At 38.5% G+C, this 15,335-nt stretch overlaps 1 protein-coding gene across 1 annotated transcript; it reads left to right on the top strand.

The window, feature by feature from the left end:
• The first annotated feature begins 181 nt into the window (after positions 1-181).
• LOC146482663 (uncharacterized) lies at positions 182-12,731 on the top strand. The gene is made up of 2 exons (XM_085106922.1): positions 182-261; positions 12,117-12,731. Exons 1-2 carry the CDS (start codon positions 223-225, stop codon positions 12,663-12,665), a joined length of 588 nt encoding a protein of 195 aa, XP_084963048.1. The 5' UTR covers positions 182-222; the 3' UTR covers positions 12,666-12,731.
• Positions 12,732-15,335: the final 2,604 nt, after the last annotated feature.

Raw genomic sequence — 15,335 nt, 5'->3', positions numbered from 1 at the left:
TATAATTATTGGCCACATGTGGATTCTGATACATTGCAGATATTCTTCCCAACAGAATCACTACCTGTTACAGTTTTCACGCCTCTATTATCAAAAGAGTAGAATTTACCACCTTATAGCGTCGTTCAAGAGTTGTCTATCCCCGATATTTTGCTGAATTGTAATTTTTATCAATTTTTTCCGACTTAGCACCTGTTGGCATCGTGAGAGTGTAAACTGACCATGAAAAGTTTTGATAAGAGGCTGAAGAACAATACAAAGGTAAGTGAAACTGCCCACATATCATTCTTGGTCATAACACCAGTATAATGAATCGCTCCTCACTTACTTTTCCATAAGTTATGAAGAAGGGAAAGAGTACAGTAACATCCTCTTTCTTGCGATCTCTGATGTAAGCAGGAGGAGCTGCTCACAGAGAAAGCAGACTGAAGAGATGAAAGTTTTTGAACGAGAATTTACTGATATGTTGCCACCCGAACCATCGACAGCCGTCTTACCAAGAATTACATCTGCTCCCACGTTTAACTTTTAGCTTTTTTGCTTTGTTTTTGTTTATCATAGTATCATTAAAAGTCGAAATTACACACCGATTGTATAGGTAAATGGATACGTGGATGGCTTTTTAGACAATCGTTTGTAAACTGCCATGATCTCTTTATTGCCCTCACAAAGTATTTTCAATTCTACTACCTTCAAGCCTTGTTTTGTCGTCAACAGTAAAGTCTTTCATATATTCATATTAAGTAAAATCTTCAGGAAAGAAAAACTTTAATGAACTTTATACTGCAGTAAAGCCATGGAAATCTTCAAACTACGCGAAACCAGACGTAGTCTGATGAACCAACTATGTGGGTGTTGTGGATAATTCCTTTGTTACTCTTCTACTCGGTTATCACGCGGTTACAGAGTTTTTTCGTATTCTTTTGTCCTCATTACTATCCGAACATGACAGCTTGCTTCGCGGTCAGGTGTTGTGTTCTATTTTCGATTTGCTTGATCTTGTACAAATTAAACAAGAAATCCAAATTAAACTGTTAAATAACTTAAAGAAAAACCTTTCTGTATTGCGAAACTACCGTAAAATTCATGCGCCTGCCATGTTTGAAAGCTTTTAGTTATCGAAACTTGATTGTCAACTATGAGAACCCTCGTCTCGCAATTACTTTAATTTTTAGGACAGTGCCTCAGTTGCACCCTGGGAGTGAAGTCGTTGCCAAGCAACAAAGTGAGATTGGCACTTTGAACCAAGTAGGAAGCCCTTTCAAGGGCAGCTGTCTTTAATTAATGTTTTTCAAGATTTGAAATTTCCAGCATGCAACAAACAACTCTGTATTACAGAAATGAAAAATACGTTTATCTCTGAGTGAACAAAGCGAATGAGACTTCCATGTGCTCATCGCACACGGTTTCCATGTGTTTGGACTGCCGCTAAGAACATAAACTTTGAGATAAGAAAGAAAATTCTAAATGAGCTTGAAGGCAATCGTGACGCATGAAAGATGAATCAGCATTTCTCATTTGAAACGTAAGGCATCAAACTATATTTCATACACAAACTTGAAAGTTAGCAACCACTATCAGGAGAAAGCTTTTTCTTCTAGATTTCTTGTTCGTTTCTAAACTCAACCTTCTATCAACAATTTCTTGTGCTTTGAGAATCTGACTGTCTGCCGCGTTTTTGAATATTTTTCTTTGTTCTTTTACGAACAGTTCCTTCCCTGTCGCAGATTGCTTTAAAACTTCCTTCATTTGAAGCCGGTTAGATGTAGACAACCTCATCATTACAAGTTTTAATGAAGTTCTTCACAATCCCCCAAAAAATTACCCTCGTAGTTTTTTAGTAGTTTTTGATTCCTTCTGTATCTAATCAAGAGTGCTTAGTTTTGATTTTGTTCTTCCATACTGACTTTTAAAGTAAAAATTCACTGCCGATTCGCGAAACTGGGCCAACAAAGCAATATTACTTGTTTCTTGTTTTCGATGGAACTAGTTTATAAGATGACAATGATAAGAAGCACGTATTTTTATTTTTATTTTTAGTGTTTGATTGAGCATGTCGTTACACCTGCCTCTGAATTATCATGAGGTTCGAAGCGTTTTCTCGCTCATGAACGACACCCTGCGGCTTAAATCAAAAACATAAAAAGGGAGGCCGTAAACCCTAAATGGAATTAGAGGTGGATAATTTAAAGGTAGTCTTCATAAAAAAAATAATAATAAATAAAATAAAATAACTACTGACCTACGGCATTCAAATTTATAAAGATTGGAGTCTTACGGCTTTTTGTTTTGCCGCACCACACTATTCAGTATTAATCGTAAAATTTCTCTGCTCCCGGATGCAATAATGCATTGAATGAGAACACAAAAGTTTCCAACATCTGCCTCGCTTACAATGAAAACCTTTTTTGCGGTATCGGCGTTAGGTTTCGCCTCTTTGATTCAATGAATCTGTTTGTTTGATCTCTAGATTCATTAAAATGAACCGGTGCAGATGTTTGTAACGAGTTACCGACAGCTTGACTAACACTAACCTCAGCAAGACACAGATCGAAAAGAGATAATGTTATGACGATATCATTAGATTGAAATTTCAAAAAAAAAAAAAAAAAAATGGGATGTTACCTACGCAGAAACATGCACCGCCTTGATAGAAAACTTGAGGCGAGAAAAGGGGAAGACCAATGGCAGGTAATTTCCGTACTTAGCACCAAGTAGAATGAGAAAACTGTTTCCTCCCACGACATAATCAGTAAGATTGAGTACGAATGAGGTCACAGTACCGGCTTTGTCTTCAGACCTTTCAGCTGTAAACAAATGCGAACAAGCCTCACTGTTCTCCCCCGCGATGTCAAAAGAAATCACCTATCAGCTGTATTGATAATCGACGGCTTGAATAAGCAACATTTTCCCAAACCACGGACTCTAATGTATCACTGATAGCGACGTAAATCAATTTTCTTAAAACTGCAATAAGTTGGCTCTGTTGTTGGGAGATTTTGTAAACACCTCTGTCAAGGGTTTTAAGGAACACACCGCTTGAAAGGGCACTCATTTTAACTGAGAGATCATCGAGGCACAAGGGTGGCATCTGAAGAAATGTTAACGAAGGTCGGTACTGTAATTAATGAGTTTATTATCTTCAAGGGCCTTTTGAGAGCCACTCGTCTGTGTGTGTCCGTGTATGGGTGGCGATACTGCTAAGGCAGAATATTGACTTTGTGGTGAAAAAATCTTTAAGAAACTTGCGATAGTGCGTGTTTTGTGGTGTGATTGAACAATATTTACCATGTTTTTTTCTGTTTTATCTGAGACAAGCAATTGTGTTTTAAACGTAATTCATTTAAACCATTTATGCTGATCCGGCATTACATAAATTCAACAGCTATAGTTGAAAATAGAATCGAGATCAACTTTGTTCCTCATTTTGCCGTAGTACTCTTAAACGTCCCCGTCAGGATATATAAGTCATTGCTGTAGGCATCCATTGTCCCTTTTCCTCTCCAGACGCCGTAATGCCCCGTCATCGATTCACTATTTGCACATTTTTTAAACGTACCAAGTAACAATTCTCGGTTATTTGTACAAATAGCGATGAGCATGATTTCCGAGTATGCCCGTGTTATTGACTGAAAGAAACCTTTTTCGTGTTTTTCTCTTCCTTTCTTGTTATAATTTGTTTCAAAGGTTGTCTGATAAGTGCTTTAATGCTGCGTGCAAACAAAAAAAAGTTTTCTTTACATTCTAATGTTACGTGTTTTACCGGGAAGAAATAGTGAGGCCGGTCAGTTTTGACATTTTCTAGACAGCCATTATATTTGCCAAAATTTACCGCCCATCTCTGTCGTTGCATTTCAATTTCCATCTTTCCGGACGACACTGTGTTTGCCGTCTAATAAATTTTTTCTCTAACTGTTTTGGCTATGCTGTTGTCGCTTTTTGATTCTATTCTGATTCAAATATATTTTAGTGATAATTTCCTCACGAACACTAAGTTGAAAACTTTAAGGCTATGTCCGGAACGTTTTCAAGAGAACGAAGTTTGTTCAGTTGCCGCGGCGGCACAGTTCAGTGTTCAGCATCGTCATATGAAATTTAGTGGTTTATAACTTTTAACAATGTTTCAATTAAGGCACTTTCGGCTATCGCTCCCCGAAGTTTGCGAGTCCTGTAAATCAACAAGAAACGTTAAGGCGATTCCATCGAAAAAAAAGTTATTGATGATTTAAAAGAAAAAAACTTTTCCCAGTTATACATTACATCTAGTTCATCAAAATAAATAAATGAATAAATGAAATGAGATCTAACTTGCTTATTTATTCGCTCTATGGCTGTAGTACATACATCGGACAGCAATATTCAGAAACTGTATACCCTTGCGTGAGAGGCACCCATTACAAGAAAGTTAAAAGAAAATTATTAGAATTATTATTGTCCATTGGCGCAGCAATATTACCGGCAGTAAAATGCCTTAAAGTTGCCGAAAAAACTAAAACAAATGGATTATAGGGCCATTTGAACAGCTTGGCGCTTCCACTGTTCAAAGCGCCTAAAATTAAAACAAACTGTAATAGTGATTTCATGAGAATATGACAAAGCACAGCCGCAATGTACCTGCGCGCGCACCAATGAAGCCAAAAAATTATTTGCAGTAAGGTTGTGCAATGCAATTCAATAGAGTCATTTTTAAATCCACATGAACAATTTTCCTAGCTTATATGAAGATTTAAATACGAATAGAAAAGAGTTTAAAAGAAATAGGCACTTTAAAAATTGACAGTTTAGTATGGCATTTGGAATTGTTAATTTTTTTGCCACCGCGGGAAATTACACTTTAATGATTACGTTAGTCCGGCTCAAGAGGACCCGAATTTCTTGCAAAACCGGTTTTCAGCATAAAAGAAAACTGGCTTGTTGTCAAATTTAGCGGAGCTTGCAGCTCAGTTTCGTTTGCCCATGCAAATCATCAAATCGACCAAAAGGTCAATTACCCGATGACAGAGATTATTCGAAAATTATCCCCAAGACTTGCCAAGACATAATAACTTCGATTTGTGTCTGCACGCGATGTCCTGTCCTAAAATAGTCTTAAGTGTACGTCAAAAAGACATAATTTTTATCCCGCTATGATATACTCTCTTTGTTTCTGCTAAGATGTTACTATACTCGGAATAACTCGGTGCTGTTTCCTAATTACAGTGGAGCACATTATTACTTCCGCCATTTCCTGTTTTTCATTAGGCACTTTGTTCTTTCGTCATTTCTCTTATCACCCCTGCCTGGTGCTAAAGGTCGTTTCTAAAATTGTCATAAATTCACACAGACCCTACGCGTGTTTCACAGAGTGCAGAGGCACAGCAAAAGACCGGTCTCTTCCGGGAGAAGTTTAATGTACTCCGTCGATATACTTCGACTTAGAACGATTCCAATGGAAAACGTTTCGTTAGTAATAGTCTTTGCAGATAAGGTGTGTTTTACTGCCATTCATGTTTTCAAATCAATTAGCTGATACAAGAGTCTATCAAAGTCTTGTTATCGTTTCTGCTTTTCTGCACAAAGTCCGACAAGAGATGTCCATTTTTCTCAAGAAATACCGAACATAATGTTGCATGAGGAGTACCTTGACCCAACGGCCCAATCCAGAGCTTTTCAATAAGATGCTGTCTTAAGGAGAACGAACTGATGATTTATCTCTGGCAAAGTAATAACTTGTGACAATGTCTGTAAATTTTGACAAATTGTATACGATTTTAGCATACTCAACATATTTTACTTTCATTTCGAAACGGCTTTCTTGTAAGAAGTTAGATACTTCCTTATGAAACTGCAAAGCCTTGAAGTAAAAGTGAATCAATAAATCAACCAACCAAACTCTCTCTCTCTCTCTCTCTCTCTCTCTCTCTCTCTCTCTCTCTCTCTCTCTCTCTCTCTCTCTCTCTCTCTCTCTCTCTCTCTCTCTCTCTCTCTCTCTCTCTCTCTCTCTCTCTCTCTCTCTCTCTCTCTCTCTCTCTCTCTCTCTCTCTCTCTCTCTCTCTCTCTCTCTCTAAAAACTATTGTAACATATACCGTATTATCACAAGACCTCGATAAGCCGAACCTAAGTATCAATTATCCAGCTTTTTTGTGCGTTTGATGGAATGGGACACATCACCCTTATCACTTTGACTGGAGCCTTTAAGCCACTTTATGCAGACACAACGATAAACAGTCAATGTCGATAAACAGCCATGGTCGATAAACAGCCATTTTCACTGATGTGTGAAAGGTAGTGGCAATGATGTTGTGATTGACAACTAGATCTAACAGGGTTATACGTAAAACGAACCGTTTAAGACACCAGGTAATCGTCAAAAGGTCAAACGCTGTTGAAATAAACGACCAACTGCCAAATTAAATGTGACAAGAACTCACTGAAAATTAATTACGTTTGACATGATCATCCAAGAATGCGTCGACTAACAAAGATGTAAATGATTTAGAAAGAAAAATGGGTAATCAAGTCCAAGGTATTCAAGATGCCTTTTTATGGAAACCCTGCTTCAACTTAATGAGGTAAAATTGTCCATGCAAGCATATCTCATGCGGTACTTCCTCGTCAAAGTTATTCAGTTCTAAAAAAATTCTATAGCTATAATTCTTGCTATTAACACTTCCCAATTAGTTCATCCAAAATGGCGTAAAAGCAGATAGCGTGGAGAGGACGTTACTCGTGTATTTTTTCGGGATTCGTTTTTTTTCCCAGAACATCTTTACTAAAAGACTTACTCTTAACATTTCCATGTTTCTCTAGCGTCAAGGACATCTCAATACAATCTTGCTTGATCTTTGCAACTTGAGGAATGAAAAATATTGACAAATAGTCTCTTTTTCTTTTGATTTGGACCAAAATAATTGCATCGTGCAATCTGAATAATTCTAAGATTGTACGAGAAATTAGTCATAAAGGAAATGTGATCTGCCGAATCTGCACTGAATTGATAAGAGGAAACGAATGAAGTAAGGACCAAATCACGACAAGCAATTTGCACCTTTAAAGACCCATTTTGGAAACGAAAAGGCATATGACGTTTACTGGATTCGAAGACTACATTTTGTATAACATTTTAGGGTATTAACGCTTGAAAAACTGGCTTAATAAATAAAAATTAACAGAATTTCAAGCATGGCAAACATATTTCAATGATCGTGGTTGTTGACCTCTGACTGTCGAATTTTGTCGACTGTTGGACAATATTTATCAGATCTGTGTGCCCAGGCACGCGTGATGAGAGAAATCCTTCACTATTTACTTTAAAGACTAAATTGATGCCATAACTAATCAGTATACCTTTAAAAAAATTCTCGAAGAAGGAAAATCTGTTTCTGTTAACTTTTTTTTTTTCCACGAAACTTGGATAACCAAATCTCTAAAGTGAAACCCTTGTATAAAGCTCGGAAAAATGGATGTAAGGTAAACATTGGATAAAAATACATCGCCAACCCATCGGGCAACATTGGACGAGCTAAACGTTAAAACCTAAAAAATTCTTCTTGGAAAGACTGAATTTAAGCATGCTGTTATTTTAACAAACCTGAACAACTGCAAAAACATAATGCTCTAGGCTTGGAGCTCTAGCTGAGTGGGATTGCATGTCATTTCCACAAAAAAAAAAAAATGAAAAAAAAAAAAACATATTTCAATGATCGTGGTTGTTGACCTTTAACTGGCAAACTGTCGAACTGTCTGAAATTTCCATACAACGTTCCTTGCTAATGTATTGAAGATTACTAGGAAGTTTTGATGTTGTCGATTGTTGGACAACATCTGCGTGCACAGGCAACTCGTGATGAGAGAAATCCTTCACTATTTACTTTAAAGACTAAAATGGTGCCATGACTAATCAGTATACCTTTTAAAGAATGCTCCCTGAAGGAAAAATCTGTTTCTGTTGATTTTTTTTTTTTTTTACACGAAGCTTGGATAAACAAATTTCTTAAGTGAAACCCTTGTGCAAAGCTCGGAAAAAAAACTGTATGTAAGGCAAACATTGGATAAAAGTACATCGCGAACCCATGTGGCAACATCGGACGAGCTAAACGTTAAAAATTTGAAAAATCCTTCTTGGAAAGACTCAAATAAAAGTTAAATTTAATTCAAGCATGCTGTTAATTTAGCAAACTTGAACAACTGCAAAAACATAATGCTCTACACTTTGAGCTCTAGGTGAGTGGGATTACATGTCATTTTAACGAAAAAACGCAAAACTGTACTGATTACATACATTCCTTACTCCTTTTAATGACGACTTGTGTCCTTTGCAGCGTAATTGAAATCATGCCTGATGAAATAAACGATAACAGAAGATGGGACGTAACCTTCGTCGCACCCAGTCCCTCCCCCAGATCAGTGATAACATAGTTCAAACTCCACGTCAAAAGCGGACAAATACGCACGATTTTACGGCGTTCAACAGCGCACTTGTAACGAGAGGAAGTACGGATTTGTTTGAAATTCAAAGCTTGAAGATATTTCCGTATTTGGGGTAGATAAGAAGGCTAATAGGTCAGCATTTATTTTGCGGCTTTGTATTATCGCGACGTTCGACAAAGGGAACAAGAGTAGACGACGGAAAGGTAGAACACGCGAACAGATATAAGCTTATCGCTCGTGAACTTGCATTAGAAAGAGCTGCGCGCAAATTTTCTCAGTGTCATGTCGACTGGGGCCTCGGAGGTAAGTGTGTTTAAATTTTTATCCTCCCGTTAGGTCATCAAGTACCATTTAATTTTAAGAACATCTAATATTTCAATGTGCGCATTGTTTTGGGAAACTAATCAATTTAGAGGAAGGTAATTTCGCAGTCCGTTTGAGAAATAAACTGAAGCTATTTTTCTTTACCCGTGAACCCGTAAGCGCGCGTACACGTTTTCAGAAATGAACTGATAAATACCAAAGTATGTGCAAACAGAGTACCACCTAATTTGAATAAAAGTGAACTAAGAATTGGTTTGCCTTTTTTAAACAAAGTAAATAAAATTAAATAAAATAAACAACAATCACAAAAGGTATCTATCACGAACATCGCAACACAGAAAAATTACTGGTGCCAAAGTGCTCCTTTTCTATATTTTCTTTTTTGTTCCCTTCTCAAGTTCGTTTCAGGCAATTGGTTAAAGCTAGAAACTGATCTTCAGGCAAAACCGTCGAGTAACAGAGTTTCGCAGCAATTCCGCTCCGTTTTGGGCCTACATGATCCGCCGGTATACTCTAGCCCTCAAGTGGTCTATTTGCTTCTTCACCCGTTTTACCAAACTCGGTTTAGTCTAACGAGCTAAAATATTTTCTTCACTGAATTTAACCGCATAATCTGTAGGTTTAACCGGTAGTTTATTTTTGGGGTCAAAGCTGTAAACAAGAAAAACAATTCTAATAGCACTAAACTAAGTAAAGAGTAACTTTTGCTTCCGATTATTTTCCGATTGCACGGAGTTGAACTTTAGTTGAGCAGAAACTTTAAACAAGCCTTTTTTTCTGTTCTGCGTGTTCTTTTAATAAAATGGCACGGAAATGGTAATTTAGTAAGGTACCGATAATGTTTTTAAATGCACACTCCAAATGTTTTTATTGTGGTTTTCTCAGTTCATAGACGTCCAGGAACCCACAGCGCCACTCATAAAACTTGAGTATTTCTTTACATAAATTAACGGTATCGTATTACGTTTTTATAGGTTCTTTGCCCTTTTATTCAACATTGTGTTGACGTCCCTAAAACTTTAGGCCCATCAAACGGATATACGGTCGTTTTCGTATTCCGGCTTTAATTGATTATTTAACCAATGCAAATTTAATCCTGTTGCAGAAAATCCTAGGTGATCTTTATATTTTTTGTATCACAAACTGAAGTTGTATTATATTCCTCCACGAACAAAAGGCCTAGGAACACATAGCTTCCGTGTTAGGAAGTTCGAAATGACCGTTTGCTTCCATTAACGTGATTGTAGGTTTGTTTGTTTGCAATTAAGCCAATCCCACGCATCCTTGGTCAGCTAATTTGGTAATTTTGGTTAAATCTCAGTTTATCAGTTCGTCGCCCTCGTGGGCCCCGGGAAGACGTCGATGGTTCTGCGAGCCACACAGGCTGACTTGGCCGATGTAAAAACAACACGCTTTAAAGTCATTTTCATCAGTGGCGTAAACAATCGGTAATCTAATGATAATCGTTCTAAAGGTTAATTGTGATCACAGAATGACCGGGGTAAATTTCAAAACACAGTTCAACTTCTTTAAAAGCTGGAGCGAAGTTCACAGATAAATTTTCACCGAGAGAACACCTTGCTTCGAAGCTTCCTTCATACTGCCGTACTGGGCCAAGAACAGTATTGTTACTTCAATGGCTTCAACCTGTTTGTAAACAGAAAATGCTTAGTCTACAAGAACCGCATGGCGATGTATTGGTGGTCATTAATTTTCGAGAGTGATGGTTATCTAATCTCGCCATTCATTAGGCCTAGCATAGTCACGCTAGACTAGAAAATCAATTATTGGAGAGGGACGTTTTTCCAACCGATCATTTGTTAATTAGTGTACATGTAATTAAAATTTCAGAGTTCAGGGGTGTCTTTGAGCTGTGTGCATTGAGTTTTTGTTATTGGTATGTAAGCACACCCACAGGGCTATAATTATCGGTCACTGATTTCGTGAACTTTGTCAAGTTTTCAGGCTACCTGCCTGACGCCTGCCGATCCCACCTAACCCGCAATTTACTGATACTGTCAATATTTCCTCGGTAATTACAACAATATGTCTTCCCTGTCTTTCCTACAGTATTCTGGTCGGCACGCAAAACGGTTATCTCTTTTAAAATTTTGCTTTTCTTGGTTATCACCCTTAAAGGAAAAAAGGGGGCTGGATTGCAACAATAAACCGTTGCAATTTTTAATAATAAAGTGAAGCAGACCGGCATATCATTTTGTGTTGACTTGCGATCTTTGATCTAAATGATAATAAAAAAAGACCACAAGGTTTTTACATCAAGAGACAAGTTCAAGATAAACTCATCAAGTAATGAGATTTAACGATCCTTTACGATAACTAAAAAATTCACTGATGATCAACGCTAAAGCGCGCACTGTTGCATCGTCATAAGATCGCTCGCCCAAGTTGAGATTTGTTATGTATTTTGGAACATCCTTCTGCGACCGACCTTTCAAATTAAAGCTACAGTACATTAGTGTTCCGCTATAAAAAGGCATATCCCGATAACAAATCTCAGCCATCATTTCGACTTCCCGTTTCTACCTCGCACTGAGATCGCTGGAAAAACAAAATTTAAAAGTAGCTTCCTCCGCTAACGGTATCCCACGTCCTTGCATTTAACGTTTTCCTGTTTTAAACGTTATGTAATGTTTAATTGTTGTTCCACCAAAGTTTCTTTTAAAGCCTGGGGTTATTGATATGTGTTCAGGATAAATAATCATTTTCTGTTATCTTTAAATTACTTTCTTATACCATCTGACCACAACAAACACAGACTGAAATTAAAGAATAAAATATTACCTTCCTTTTAGTACTTCCGGGAAAACCATATCAAATATTTCTAATTTATTGAACACATTGTAACACTACCCAAATATGGTCATGGTGCGCTGAATATTTGTCTTCCGTAGTCAACAGATATCATGCGATATAAGTAATTTCGTCTGTAAAGATCATCTCCGGCTTTTCTGCAATAAAACCATGCTTTGTTATCAATGTGTTGAATAATAAAACAATTATCCTGTTCAATCTTGCGGTATATTCCCTGATTTTAGCCAACTCGGCCTACAGCCTCTCGGCTAGTTTCAGACGATATTCCACGCGATTTCGCAGGATAATCGTTAAACATTCTGTTGGATAAGCCCTCATCAATCGTAGCCTGCGAACGAAGACGTATTTCCGGCTGTCGCTTCTCTCCGGCTGTTGCGACGGAGAGAAGCGGCAGCCGGAAATACGTCTGCGTTCGCAGGCTAGCATCAATCGAGGACCGCTCAATAATATTTAAAATTATCTTCAAACACCTATTTTAGTCTTTCGGTCTCGTTTCTCAGCTGATTAGTCTTCAATCTTTTTATTGTCTTCCTTCCTGTGTCATTTACAGTTATGGTTCTTCACAATCATCGGCCTGCTTGCAGTGGCGTCTAAATCCGCCGGAGGTGCGACCACATTTTCCCTGCTAAAGAAGACGCCCGACAGCGACTGCCAACCCGTCAAACGCGACTTACTTAGACAGCGCCTCGGGAACGCCTACAATCAGCGCTACATGGCTATGGACGACACAGATCTTCAATACAAAGCGAATCAGTCACCGTCTGGAGATCAAGAGCACGTGACCAAACCCAAGAACGTAACCAAGCGGTCCGTCGACAACACTGACCCATCCGCCTGGACGTGTCAGACAACTAAGGTCTGGCTAGACCTGGGCGTGAAATTTTTCCCACGTCACGTGAAATCTGTCACGTGTTCAAGTAACAAATGTTGGTTTCAACACTTCTGGTGTCGACCAAAGCATTACACAATCCAAGTGTTGAAAAAGAAAGAGGGCGAGTGTTTAAGAGTGTACTCCAGCACAGGGCACCCAAGATTCGAAGACTTTTGGGAAGCCGTCGATTATCAAATAACTGTGGGCTGTGAATGCGGCCATCGATGATGTAGATACTAAATTAACTTATGCAACTTTGTGAAATGATAACTTATTAAACATTTTTTGACCTGATTTCAAGTGTTTTGTTCGCTGCGGGGGCAGGGTAAGGGCGTGGTCCCACACACGTGGTCCCTTACCTTTATGGGATATTAATAGCTCCGAAGACTAGCAGAGGGTGAAGCCGCCAACGTGGTGTACCTCATCACACACCCGTTACAGCGCCCATCTCATGATAACAAAAGTGCTGCCCGCAAAAACCAAGATAAAACTGACCATAAAAAGCCCTGGTCTTTTTTCATATATTTCAAGAACTTGTACCCTAGCACGTATCCTTTTCTTCCACCTCTATCCCATCTTTGGAGACCCATGGTCAGTTTCTCGCCCTTTTTGACTTTTTTCTCGTCGCTACTATCTGCCCCAGGGTCTCCAAGGATGCCTCGATCCCCTTCTCACTGCTTGTTTCAGAGGCTTCCTTTCTTCTTTTTCTTCAAACAAAATTTGAGCCGCGAATCGGCGATAACGAGAACCACCGTCTTAAAAGACCTACACTGAGGTAAAACTAAACAACATACTGCATGCTGCGTTCCGGCGCTCCGCCTCTCAATTTCTTTTGAGGAGAAAGAATAAAGAAAACTTTTTGGATCAGACCTCAAAAGTTTAGTTTTCCTGAAAATAGTGAAAACTTCGTTCCACTTTCAATGAAGGGCAAAGTTGGAAAGTTTGGAACTTTTATCGTGTGGAGTAGTACGTGCCACGCAGCCAGAGTAGGGCTGCAGCCGTGGTGACCCATACTCGGGATGGCTGGGCGTTGGGGTCGGTACTTCTTTGCACAAGCTGGAAGGTCTACATAAGGTTAAATGATAGCTGAGAATTGGCCAAATTTTAACTGTGAGCTTCCGGCGGAATAGCAGGTTTCTTTCACTGATACCTGCAAAAATTATAAGAAAACTATTACCTGAGATGGCTAAATTTTACTTGAGTATAGTGTGACTTTCACTCTAGAAATTAACTTGCCAATAACTGGCTGGAGAATAAGTTGCTAACGAAGATGGCTTGGAACTCCTCACAAGTCGTTTCTAGAAGTCGTGAAGTCGTCAGAAGATGGTAAGCAGTTCACAATGTTTGGCTAATGAGAGGGACACCATAACATTGATACAATACAATCCGAAAAAAAAAAAACGAGTGAGAAGTAAAACTTAACTGATAGAGCGGTTTCCAATTGAGTGTCGTAAAACCAAAACCAAAGTAATTACTCAGGCGAATCACAACAGATGTAAACAACACAACGACCCAATCAGCATTCGAAGGAAATACATGTCACTAGCGCCAAGCCAAGAAATGGCTTAACATTTTACTCATAGCTGAGAATCCAGTACGCACTGTGCAGACCCTAAGCTATCAGTATAGATATGCTTGGCTTTACAGATATTGTTTTAAGGACGGTGCCTACTATTGTTACTGCGCATACGTTCTGCGCATCTCGAGATACTCGTGTTTCCTAAGGGTGGTGCCTACTAATACAGGAATATTTTTGCGCGGTTTAAAACTATACGGAGAAAGCAGAACTTGCCAAATGCTTTTGGTATCTCAAAAGAAAATTGGGGGTAACCATGCATTTTTCAGAGATAGTTAAGTTTCAATTTACGAAAAAATCCCATACATTGCTTTATATTTTGGCGTTTTTTGGAGATATTATTGCTTAATTATCGCTGAAAAATGTGTGGTTACCCCCAATTTTCTTTTTGGATTCCAATAGGCCTTGCTAAGATCTGCTTTTGCCAAATAGTCATAAACCGCACAAAAATACTGCGGTATTAGTAGGCACCGTCCTTAAGTCTATTCAGGTCTGAACAGGAACAAGTGCATAGTATTTTTGTTTCATTATTTGTCACAAAAAGGGCCAAGGGAATCTTTTTTGCTTATGGTATGGTCTGACCAAGATACGGATTGTTGTTTTACCTCGCTGAAGGCCTTGAAGAAGGGGACATATTTCAAGACTAAAACAATAGATTCTGATTTGGTATCGTAAACTCCGCCCCAGATCCCCGGCGGACAGAGGTTATCGCAAAGTCTGCCCCAGAGATACACCGTGTAAAACAAAAATTTTGCGGGAGTTTTATTTCGCGGTTTGGCGATTTTTTGTGGTTTGGGGGAACAAATTTTTGCGGTTCGAGATGACTGAAATTTCTGCTGGGAACTACTTTTTTTGCGATTCTCTGTTTAAGCAGCGGAACATTTGAGTGGGAGAAACCTTAATATTTTCAACTTTTATTGTACGGTGTGTTGACTCACAGTTCACTCTACTTACATATTAGAGACATATCACTGTAATACCTTACTGTGCAAAGAGACTGAACAGCAACAAAACAAAACAAAAAGCCTACCCCTAACATGCACAATAAAACAATCACCGTCTGTTAGGTTTCATTAATACGGTTTAATAATACAGACTAGATACAGACTACCGTATGTATAAAAAGCTAATGGAAAATCATGTTAACGTTCTTGTTTTAGTCCAATGTATATTGCCCCAGTGGCACAAGTCTAGCGGAGTTTTTAATTTGACTGAAAGGAGTTAATTTTGGCGGCGTTTTATTTTGCGGGTTCTTTCTTTTTGTGCGAGAACTAATTAAAAATCCTCAAAAAATTAGAATCCGAAAAATGTTCAAGCTACGC

Source organism: Pavona decussata, unplaced genomic scaffold, assembly GCF_977016875.1.
Source record: "Pavona decussata unplaced genomic scaffold, jaPavDecu1.1 SCAFFOLD_45, whole genome shotgun sequence".
Classification (NCBI taxonomy): Eukaryota; Metazoa; Cnidaria; class Anthozoa; order Scleractinia; family Agariciidae; genus Pavona; species Pavona decussata.
The sequence above is the reverse complement of the archived record's forward strand: the minus strand, read 5'-3'. Positions and strand labels throughout refer to the sequence as shown.